The sequence below is a fragment of the Anas platyrhynchos genome, chromosome 34, assembly GCF_047663525.1.
Source record: "Anas platyrhynchos isolate ZD024472 breed Pekin duck chromosome 34, IASCAAS_PekinDuck_T2T, whole genome shotgun sequence".
Taxonomy (NCBI): domain Eukaryota; kingdom Metazoa; phylum Chordata; class Aves; order Anseriformes; family Anatidae; genus Anas; species Anas platyrhynchos.
In genome coordinates, this window is record NC_092622.1 from 1,003,602 (window position 1) to 1,014,079 (window position 10,478).

The following is a 10,478-nucleotide window of genomic DNA, read 5'->3' on the forward strand; positions in this document are numbered from 1 at the left end:
AAAACCTGACTGAAGTGACTTTTTTTTTTTTTCTTTTATTTTTCCTTTTATTTTTTATTTTCAAGCAGCTGGGGGGGGGAGGAGGGGGGGGCTCAGCCCCTTTACCCCCCCCCCACCCCACCGCGGTACGGACCCACCCCCCTCATACCCCCCCCACCCCCCCAAAAAAAAAAAAACCTTTTCCTGTACAGATAAATTATATAAACGCACTTTGATACAAGCCGTGCCGTGCCCTTGGGGGTCAAAGGGGCGGGGGGGTCAAAGGTCAAAGGGTTAAAGGTCAAAGGTCGGAGGGTTTGGGGAGGGGGCGCGCGCGCGTGTGCGTGAGGGGGGGGTCACACAGGGCCCACCGCCACCCCCCTACTGAAGCCACTTCCGGCTCGGCGCTTGCGCGCATGCGCCGTGCTCCACTCTCCTCCGTCCGTTGACGTCAGCGCGTGCGTGCGTGCGTGCGTGCGTGCGTGCGCGCGCGGATCCGCCATGGAGGCCTCGGCGGGCGGCGGGGCCGGCGGCGCGGCGGGGCGGCGCTGGTACTTCAGCCGCGAGCAGCTGGAGCGCAGCCCCTCGCGCCGGGCCGGCCTCGACCCCGACAAGGAGCTCTCGTACCGGCAGCAGGCGGCCAACCTGCTGCAGGACATGGGGCAGCGCCTCAACGTGTATCCGGGCCTGCGCTTCGGGCCTACACCGCCGCCGCTGCCGCCGTTGGCGGGGCCTGCGCTGAGGGGAGGGGAAAGGGGGGGGATTAAAGGGGGTGGGGGGGAACGGGGAGAGGTTGGGTGTGGAGAGGGGGGAGCAGGGACTGGAGAGGGGGGAGCCGGGGAGAGCCGGGCCTGGAGCTGGGGAGAGCCGGAGCCGGGGGGGTTCCGGGCCCGGAGAGGGGAGAACCGGGCCCAGGGGAGCGAGAGCCGAGGAGAACCGGGCCCCAAAAGGGAGGAGCCGGAGCCTTGGGGAGGTGGGGAGAACCGGGGCTGGGGGAGGTTGGTACCGGAGAGCAGGGAGCCGGGCGTGGAGTTAGGGGGAGCCAAAGGGAGCTGGGGGGAGAACGATTGTGGAGGTGGGGGGCTGGGGATGGAGTGGGGAGGGCTGGGGGGCGCTGGGGGGAGATGAAACCGGAGAGGGGAGAGCTGGGAGGAGAGAGCCAGGGGGAAGCCGGGTCCGGAGCAGGGAGAGCCAGGAGGGTCTGGGGGGAGCCAGGCCTGGAGTGGGGAGAGCTGGGGGGCACTGGGGGGAGACAGGACCAGAGAGGGGAGAGCTGGGGGAAGCCTGGCCCCGGAGTGTGGGGAGCAAGGCCTGGTTCTGGGGTCAGCAGGAGCTTAGGAAGCTGGTTCCAGCCACAGGGGAACCGGGCTTGAATTTGGGGGATCCAGGCTTGGTTTTGGGGATCCGGATCCATCTCAGCAGCAGGGCCTGGGGGAGGGGGCTGGGCCCAGCCTGGTGTTTTGGGGCTGGAGGTGTTCCCCGAGGGGTCGTGCCTTTCCTTAGCCCCGCCACCAGCTCGCAGCTCACCATCAACACGGCCATCGTGTACATGCATCGCTTCTACATGGTGCAGTCCTTCACCCAGTTCCACAGGAACGTAAGTGCTGGGGGGGGGGGGCTCCGGGGGTCCCTGGCTCTGCTCCTGCTGCCAGGAGGGGCTGGGGGGAAGCTGGGGGGGGTCACGGTGACGTGGTGGGACCTGCCCCAGGGAGGGGGCTTTGTATCTGCTGCGAGGCACCAGAGATCCTTGATCTTCCTGGTGGCGTGTAGCCTTGTGCAGGCTTTATTTGGCAAAATTAAATCTTTATTATGTATTTTTTAATTAAGGTAAACATTCGTCTGATTTTATTTGCTCTGATTTAAGACTTCAGAACTTAAAAAGAGTAAATTTTTTTTTCCCCCGCAGTCGGTGGCACCGGCGGCTCTGTTCCTGGCAGCCAAGGTGGAGGAGCAGCCCCATAAGCTGGAGCACGTCATCAAGGTGGCTCACGCCTGCCTGCATCCCCAGGAGCCTCCTCCGGACACCAGGAGTGAGGTGAGCTTTGGGGTCGGGGAAATCACCCCGATGTGAGGAGCTGGGGCACGGGGAATGGGAAGGGGCTGCCCCCCGAGCAGCTCCTCCTTAAATTTTGTTCCAAAGGAGCCGCTCTAGAAGCACGTGGCTGCGCCCCGGGGTGGGCAGTGGGAGCTTTCAGGTTCTCCTCTGAGCTGCTGAGAGCTTTTGGGCAGAGGATGGCCTGGGGCAGCTGGGGCTGCTCCGTCCCCACACCTTCAGCAGTGGGTTTGGTAGAAACATTGCCAAATTTCTCAAGGCTTAACCCAAAACTGAGCAGCCAGCCCTGTGGGAAAGGGGAAGCTTTATCTGGGGAAGCTTTAGGACAAAAGCTGCCTCCTCTCCTGTGAGGGGCTGGGACCGAGAGGGTCTGGATCCTGTAGCTCGAGCTCTGGCAGGGCAGCGGGTCTGCCCTGCTCTGCATTTTTCCCCCTCTGTCAGGGAATCTGTGCCAGGTGGGCACAAAGATTTCCCCTTGCTGTTTTCGCCTCCCTGAGAGAAGGGTTTTAGAAACGGGCAGGCTTCATGGGGAGTGCCTCGTGGCGAGTAACTTGCCTGTCCTCTCAACCCCAGGCTTACCTGCAACAAGCCCAGGACCTGGTCATCCTGGAGAGCATAATCCTGCAGACCCTGGGTAAGTTTTTCAAAGCGGGCGGGCTGCCACACGAATCCCAGAGCCAGGAGTGCTCCACGCAGCTGGGGGGAGATGTCCAGCTGTCAGGACAAGAGCCCGGGCAACAAACTCTGCTCTCACCCCACGCTGCTCCTGTTTTCCTTTTATCCTCAGCATTTCCAGGTGTAACTCGCATCTATTTCAATCCTCAGAGAAACCCAAGTGTGGAAGCGTGGCTCGTCTCTTTTTTTTTCCCCCCACAACAGGTTTTGTTCTGCTCAGACACTGGTTGGAGGTTAACGTGATCTGATTGCTCTTTTATTCCCCTCCCAGCCACGTCTTGGTTTTGAAAGCAGAAGCTGGGGCCTGCGCTCGGGGCTGTGACTCCTGGATCCAGCATCCTGCTTCTTCCGAAAACGTTATTTTTCCTAACATCTCGTCTGCTGCAGATTCAGTTTGTGTGTAGCCCCTCAAAATGCTCAGCTCTCTTATTTCTTTTATTTTTCTGACTGGGTTCGGAGTAAATCCCTGCTGATCCCCACCTTAGGAGGGGTTTGGAGGAGCCAGGGGTGTACAGGGTGCACGTGTTGGCCTCCTGAGCGGGGGGTGAAGCGTGATTTGAGCTATTCTCACTTCTCCCTGTCCCTTTTCTAACTTCCCAGCTCATCTGGAATATTCTGGGCTATTCTGCCTGGAAGGAACCGAGTCTGTTGCCCAGATGGACCGACGGGATTTTTGTCTTTTCTTTAAAACCATAATGCACCAAGTGAATAGGAAACCGAAGCGGGGATTAAGTTCCATTGACTCTTAGGGCTGCAGGCTCCTTCAAAGGGAAAACGTCTGCTTCCTCTTAGCTCTTTGGGTGACAGAAATTCCTTTGAGCAGATGCCATTGTCTTCTCCTTCCTCCCAGCTGCTGGAAGAGGCTTTGTCTTGCTATTTTTAAATTGCTTCATGGTTGTTTTGTTTTCAGCGAGGCCTTTCAAGGCGCAGGACTCGTTGAGCTGCTTGGATGGAGGCCTGGCAGCAGTGGTGACCTTGGGGTTTTGTGGCTGGAGGTCCCGAGCCTTCGGGATAAAGGACAACGGGTTCCTCTTCCCCTGCCCGCCTCCGAGAAGGGGCCGTAGGAGGGAAGGGGAGCAAACCTTGTCCCCCGGGAGCAGGAGACACGAGGTTCGTAGATCTGTTGGTCTCTGCTGCTCGTTACCTGACGGCCTTTTCTCTCTGTCTCCTTCCAGGCTTTGAGATCACCATCGACCACCCCCACACCCACGTGGTGAAGTGCACTCAGCTCGTGCGAGGTAAGAGGCGGCTCCTGCTCGCGACCCCCTGCTGCAGGAGAGCTTGCCCGCGGCCAATAACCGTAGCCAGCATCAAAACAGAGCCATTTAGGAGCACCTCTGGCTCTGCTGAGCCCCCCAGAGCTCTCTGTCTGCTTCTAAAAGCCTTCCCTAGACGTGGCGTGAGCTGATCCAGCTGCTGGGGGCTCTTATTTTGCACGCGGTGGCAAAAAGCTGATGGTTTTTGGAGTAAAACGTAGCAGTGTTTTGTCAGAAGGGCTAACTCCCTGCTTTTTTTCCTTTTCTCTTTCAGCCAGCAAGGACTTGGCGCAAACTTCCTATTTCATGGCTACCAACAGGTTATTATTTTCTGATTAATTAATTCCTATTTGGCAAAGGGTCTTACCTGGAGGAGAGAAGCCCCCGGTGACCCCTGGGGCATTGCTTAGCCAGTGAGCAACCGGGGACTGCTGGGTTTGGTTCGGAGACGGCCGGAAACCTTTCCCTTGCTGGCTTCTGACCCAAACCAGCTGCAAAATCAGCTGTGTAAGCGAGGCAGACGGGCTGCTGTAGAACCTCGCTGCTTTATTTTCCCAGGGTTAGGCAGCTGTTGACAGTTCCAAAAAGAAAAACAGACGTAGGGTGGATTTGAAGCACGGTTTTGCTTGCTTAGTACCTAGGTGTCAGAGAGGGAGCTCTCGCTGGACTGGGTGCTGTGCAGATTCTGAAAACGTGCAATCTGTATCCCCAAAGAAAGCTGATTTGGAGTGTAAAGGGAGAGAAACAGGAGCTGGACACCGGCAGGAGGGATTTCAGGAGAAAAGCACAGCCTTGCCTGGCCTGAATGGCTGCGCTGGCAGGCCAGGAAGCGCTGCCTGCAGATGGAGTTTGGGAAATTAAAAAAAAAAAAAGTCTTTTTTTTCACCTTCAGAGGTCCGGGTCGTTCTGTCAGGTGCCACCTGGATTTTCTTGGTGAGGCCTGTAGCAGTCCTGGTGTTGGGACGTCCATCTTTATTTATTTTTTGTAATTTTTGTGTTCTGGATTACCAATTTCAGGCAAATTCCGAGTTGTGGCGACAGAAAACATTGTGTTTCTGGGAGACAGTTGGCAGAAATTAAAAGATGGGAGAAAAAGCTGGGTTAGGAGTCGGGTCTGCCCCGTGTGCTGCCTAGAGAGAGATGGAGCTTCGTTGTTCGTAAAACACCAAACGAGGAGGCTAAAACAGCAGAAATCTTTGCCTAAACCCAGAAAATAGTTTGGGGGAGGGTGGCAAAGCGTCGCCACATCCCCGTCGTGGCGGAGCAGCGCCCAGCAGCACGCCGCTAACGCAGGGAGGCAGCAGGACAGAGAAAACTCGGTGTCACGGCTCCAAAGGGCACCCTGTGGGTTTCCTTCCTGCACTGGTGTGAAGTGTTAGTCCTGCGTGGGGAAATAACCTCCCCGGGACGGGTTTTATCCCTGCAGTGGTAATTGCAGAACCAAAAAACGAGGAGGTCAGGTTAGACTTGAAAGAAATCCAAGCAGCAGGTGAGAAACGCGGCCAGGCAGCCCCGGCTTTGCCCTAACGTGATGCCTCGAAACACCCGATTGAGGTGCTTGAGCAGTAAAGTAGACAAATTCAGGAGTAGCTACAAATATTGAACGTTTTTATTCTTCCTGGCATCGTCGTAGGGCAGAGTTGAGGCTCTTGGGGCACCAGGACTTCACTTCTTAGGTATGCTGGATAAGGGGATAAGTCTTTTTTTTTTCTCGCTCTGAATTTCCCAGGTTTGACTTCTTGGTGTGTGGATAAATCCGATACCCATGAAATGATTTCATGCTTTCTTTTGCCCGTTGATGCCCAGCTCTGTGTCTCCACGTTGCGTGGATAGAAAAAGGTTTTGAGTAACCCCCGCGTGGTGAAGAGATGGGGCTGCCGTTACCCTGGAGGGGCTCAGCAGTGTGCTTTGTAAGGGGCTTGTCCACAGGCGTGGCAGCTCTGCCGTGGCTTTTAGGGCCTGGTGGGGTGTTCCTGCAGCTGGAGAGGAAGCTTGTGGGGTGCTGCTGCATCCCACTTCTCAAACGCGCTGTTGGCTCGAGCTCCCCGTTGGGATTTCTGAGGTTTTGGTGCCCTCCCGTCCCAGCTCTGCCATCTGAGCAAATTTCATTTACTGCTGGAAACGCTTGAGGTGTGGCCGGGCTGCCTTTTAGACACTCCTGAGTGGCTGCAGGAGGGGAGGGAGAGCAGGGCCTGGCGGTGGCAGGAGCTCCGTGAGCCCGTTTCCTTACGGCAGGCTTCGTGGCTGCAGCATCGGTGCTTTTCCTAAAGCTCCCTGGGGAAAGAACGAACCCTTCCTAAAAGCCCACGGTAGCCAGTTGGAGAAGGCGCACGTCCAACGAGCAGGGAGGTGACTTTTAGCACTTTTAATATTTTTTTTTATTATTATTTTTAATGGAGGAACGTCAGGTGGGTCTGTGCAGAGCGCTGCAGTTCTCGTAGCCAACAGGCCCAATCCTGCTGTGGCTCAGATTTGGGGTAAACAGGATTCAGGGTGAGGTTTAATTTGAAACGCAACCGGTGCAGATCTCTGCAAATTCGGCTCCTAACTGCAAAACCAGACGTGGGCCTTAAGGAATTCGGTGCTTCTGCTGTAAACTGCCCTGACACGAAGGCGAGATCGCTCCCCTCGGAGAGTCAGGAGAGGATGAGCGCAGATCCTAGGAGCTTCCTGCTCAACCTGTAGGTTCTTGGAGCGGTAACGACGCCCTTTGCCCGTGGTGTTGCCTTCCCAGGAGCTGCACTGGGACATTTTTTTTGTTGTTTTTCTCAGGCTGAGCAGAGCCAGCAGCAGAGGTGGGGGCTGGCAGGTACCCCAGCTGCTCCCTCAGAGGAGGGCGTGAGCCTTGAGCTGCCAGAGGTGCCCGGAGCGCAGCGGGGAAGGCAGGAGCAGCCTGGCAGAGTGGGACAGAGACGCCTGTAGGGTTGTGCTGGGGGAGGAACGGCAGGGAACTTCCCCCCCCACCTCCACCTCTTCCGCAGCGTCTCTCCAGTTGGGCGATTGTGTGTGCTGAGGTTCAGGCTTGGGAGTTCATGGCTTTCTGTTTCTCTCTCCCTGCTGGTGACGTCAGCCTGCACCTGACCACCTTCAGCCTGCAGTACACCCCTCCTGTTGTGGCCTGCGTCTGTATCCACCTGGCTTGTAAATGGTCCAACTGGGAGATCCCAGTCTCCACGGACGGGAAGCACTGGTGGGAATACGTTGATGGCACTGTAACTCTGGAGCTCTTAGATGGTAAGTTTTGGAGCAAGGTCCCCCAAAGGCTCTTGTATTATCTTGGCATCTCTGTTCCTGCCATTCCAACACGGCCACCGGCCGGTTCACGGACTCAAAGGGCTTCTGGTTTTGCCAAAGTTTCCAGTGCAGCAGCTGCTATGGTACAACAGAGATGGCAAAAGGCGCACAGTGAGATGAGTTAACCTGTGGTCAGTGGTTCTAGCTGTCAGTATTTCCCCTCCTGGAGTAGCTCCATCTCATCAGTAGCTCCGTTCATCAGTAAGTAGGGGGTTGCCCTGATGGATTTAGGGCTGGCCTGCCCGCCTCTGACCATCCTGCCTGGCTTTGTGTCTCCTCTGCAGAACTGACTCATGAATTCCTGCAGATCCTCGAGAAAACTCCCAACCGGCTCAAACGCATCCGGAACTGGCGGGTAAGAGTCTGCTTTGTGGCTGCTTGCAGGAGAACGCGGGCCCTGAGGTTTTTTGTGTGGTGTCTCCAAGCATTACGAGGCCTGGAGGGCACGCGTGGGGGGGAGCCGAACACCGTGGGTCTGCAAAATGTTCCCTTGGCACTCGAGTGTCTCGTTTTTGAATTAATTCTATAGAAACTTTGGTCCTTAAACTGCTTTAGCAGCCCCGTGCCTGGTTGTTTGGCATGAGGAGAGAGAGAGAGGGGGGCAGTGGGTGTCTGTCAGCCAGCAGGGAGGCTGCTCCCGCGTCCTTTCTGCGCCAGCCCCAGGTCAGTAACCGCTCGCTGCTTTCATTCAGGCCTCGCAGGCGGCCAGGAAGTCGAAGGCCGACGAGCACAGCGAAGACAAGAGCCTGTCGGAGCAGACCATCCTCAACATGATCTCCAGGAACAACAGCTCGGACATGAACATCGCCGGCCTGATGAGCATGTCCACGTCCTCCACCGCCACCGGCACGGGGCCGGCCCTGCCGCCTTCCACCGAATCCCCCCGCGAGCAGAGCGGCACGGAGGCGGCGGCGGGGGCTCAGCCGGAGCACTGGCTGGCCCAGCATCCTCCCCCCAAACTGGAAAGCTCCCAGGGCCACAGGACTAGCGACGGCTCGGCGGCCGAGCACCCTCTGCAGCAAGATGGCGCTGCTTATCAGAAGCAGGGCGGCAAGAACGCGCCGGCGGCCAAGGTGTCGCTGAAGGAATACCGAGCCAAGCACGCCGAGGAGCTGGCGGCGCAGAAACGGCAGCTGGAGAACATGGAGGCCAACGTGAGGTCCCAGTACGCCTACGCCGCGCAGAATTTGCTGGTCCAGCAGCAGCGGGAGAGGGAAGTCCAGCAGGAGAGCAACCCCTCGCCCATCATCTTGAAAATCCCCATCGGTTCGGAGAACCCCGAGCGCCCTCCCGGCCCCGAAAAAGGTGACAAAGCCTCGGCTCTCAAGCTGAGGATCCCGGTGACGGGCGGAGGAGGGGGCGAGAGGCCGCTCCCCTCCAAGCAGGAGGAGATCAAAATGCGCATCAAGGTGCCGAGCGCCGCCGACAGGCCCGGCTCCCTGGACGAGAGCGGTGCCAAGAGCCGGGAGCACAAGGAGAAACACAAGGGCCACTCTTCCAACCACCACCACCACCACCACAACCATCACTCGCACAAACACTTGCACCCCCAGCTCGCCGCCGGCCCCAGCGGCGTGGTCAACAAGCGCCCGGGAGACTCTAAACACCTCGCCCCCCCCAGCGCCGTGCCCCACAAAAGCTACGGCCTCTTTGGCTCTTCCCGCAAGAGGCCCCCGCCGGAGGAGGTGGCGGCGGCAGCGGCGGCGAGCGCGGCGCCCCACGAGCACCAGCCCAAAATCAGCAAAAGCTCCAAGGGCTCCGGGGCTCAGTTCCAGTATCCTCACCTCCCCGGTCACGGCTCGGAGGCTGGAGGCCTCCCTTTACCAACCCCAACGCCCAAAAACCGGGGACCCCACGGCAAATCGGACAAGGGGCCGGCGGGGGCCAACGGGCACAACGCCAACCAGGCCAGTGACTACCAGGATACGGTCAACATGCTGCACTCGCTGCTGAGCGCCCAGGGCATGCAGCCCACCCAGCCCCCAGCCTTCGATTTCCACGCTTACGGCGAGCTTTTGAACCCCCCCTCCCGGGCAGCCGCCGCTTCCAGAGCCGCCAACACAGACAGACCCCGGCCCCCCCCACTGCCCTCAGAACCGCCCCCGCCGCTGCCTCCCCTCCCCAAATAATTCCTTTTTACTACTGAATCGGGACAAACCGGCCTGCCTGCCCCCTTTTTTTCCCCCCCCAGCCCCCATACCCTGCCCCTGCGGTGGAGGGGAAGGGCTGTTGGTGTTCCCCACCCACCCCCCCCGAGAACTCTTTTATTAGAACTTTTCTTATTTCCTCGCGAGGAGCCCTCGAAGCTGTGAAAGGACAAAATCCCTTTCTCTTCCTCGCTTCCCTCCCTCGCCGACTTCCCAGTTAACAGCAGGGTTTGGCCCTGCTGGAACTGAACCCCCCCCCAATTTGGGGAACACATCGGGTGGGGGCCCGGGGAGGGGATTATTTAAAACGTTGCAGAAAAAAAACCACGAGATGTTTTACAAATAATTTAAGCAGTAACTTATATCTTTTAGACTTTTTGTTCCTTTTTAAGTTTTGTGATGCTGGCAGGTGCTGCGGGGGCTCTCCCAACCCCCCCGGCAAGACTCGGGGCCCCGCTCGCGTGGCTCCGCTCGAGCTGATGGTGACAGAAAGTGGGTCGAGGAGCTTTTTGGGGTCAGAACGGAGGAAAACGGTGCGTGGGGAGGGAAAGGGGCCGCCGGGCTGGGCAGGCGGCTTGTGCCGAAGGTTTTTGGGGTGCTCCCGGTTTTGGGGTGCTCCTGGTGGTGGTGGAGAGGGGGTGGCGTGCGAAGGGCCAGCAGGGTGCTGAGCCCTGGTGTCTGCAGGACGTGATGCGAAGCCCAGAGCCCGCTCTGGGTGTGGGAGCGAGGCACTGGTGAGACTGGGCAGGGCTGGAGGGGGCCGCGGGGCAGCTCTGGGGGGAGCCCTGCCTGCGCCGCAGCTCCTCCCGCCACCAAAACGCGAAATTAAACCCGAAATCTGTGGCCGAGGGCGCCTGCCTCGTGGTGGTGGGGGGGTCTGACGTTTTTGGAAAATCCGAACTTGTTTTGTTGTTCAGCCTCTCACTTTTCCAGACTTCAATAAACGTTATCGTCTCCACCCGGCTTCTGCCAGGCTCCTTCTCTACGCCGAGCTCCGCGTGTTCCTACACTTGCTGCCATCCCTAGGGGTAAATCCCTGCAGGTTTTGGGGTCACTTCCCACATTTTGGTCAAC

The 10,478-nt window shown here is 58.3% G+C and overlaps 1 protein-coding gene across 3 annotated transcripts; it reads left to right on the forward strand.

Moving 5' to 3' along the window:
* The first annotated feature begins 272 nt into the window (after positions 1 to 272).
* On the forward strand, positions 273 to 10,362 carry CCNT1 (cyclin T1). Of its 3 annotated transcripts, XM_038172543.2 has the most exons (9): positions 302 to 656; positions 1,495 to 1,576; positions 1,886 to 2,014; positions 2,606 to 2,666; positions 3,883 to 3,945; positions 4,238 to 4,283; positions 7,034 to 7,197; positions 7,542 to 7,612; positions 7,950 to 10,362. In XM_038172543.2, exons 1-9 carry the CDS (start codon positions 481 to 483, stop codon positions 9,384 to 9,386), a joined length of 2,229 nt encoding a protein of 742 aa, XP_038028471.2. In that variant the 5' UTR covers positions 302 to 480; the 3' UTR covers positions 9,387 to 10,362. The 3 variants fall into 3 exon arrangements, 2 of the variants coding, with proteins under 2 accessions (XP_038028471.2, XP_071888099.1); XR_005262425.2 differs by lacking the exon at positions 7,034 to 7,197 and having other exon boundaries at positions 273 to 656; positions 7,950 to 8,091; XM_072031998.1 differs by lacking the exons at positions 302 to 656; positions 1,495 to 1,576; positions 1,886 to 2,014; ... (1 more) ...; positions 3,883 to 3,945; positions 7,034 to 7,197.
* Positions 10,363 to 10,478: the final 116 nt, after the last annotated feature.

What these genes read in the sequence shown, in the direction of transcription:
- CCNT1 (XM_038172543.2), top strand. Translation starts at nt 481, where the DNA reads ATGGAGGCCTCGGCGGGCGGCGGGGCCGGCGGCGCGGCGGGGCGGCGC. An exon ending in TCACCCAGTTCCACAGGAAC is followed by an intron (nt 1,577 to 1,885) that starts GTAAGTGCTGGG and finishes TTTCCCCCGCAG; the next exon opens with TCGGTGGCACCGGCGGCTCT. An exon ending in CTCCGGACACCAGGAGTGAG is followed by an intron (nt 2,015 to 2,605) that starts GTGAGCTTTGGG and finishes TCTCAACCCCAG; the next exon opens with GCTTACCTGCAACAAGCCCA.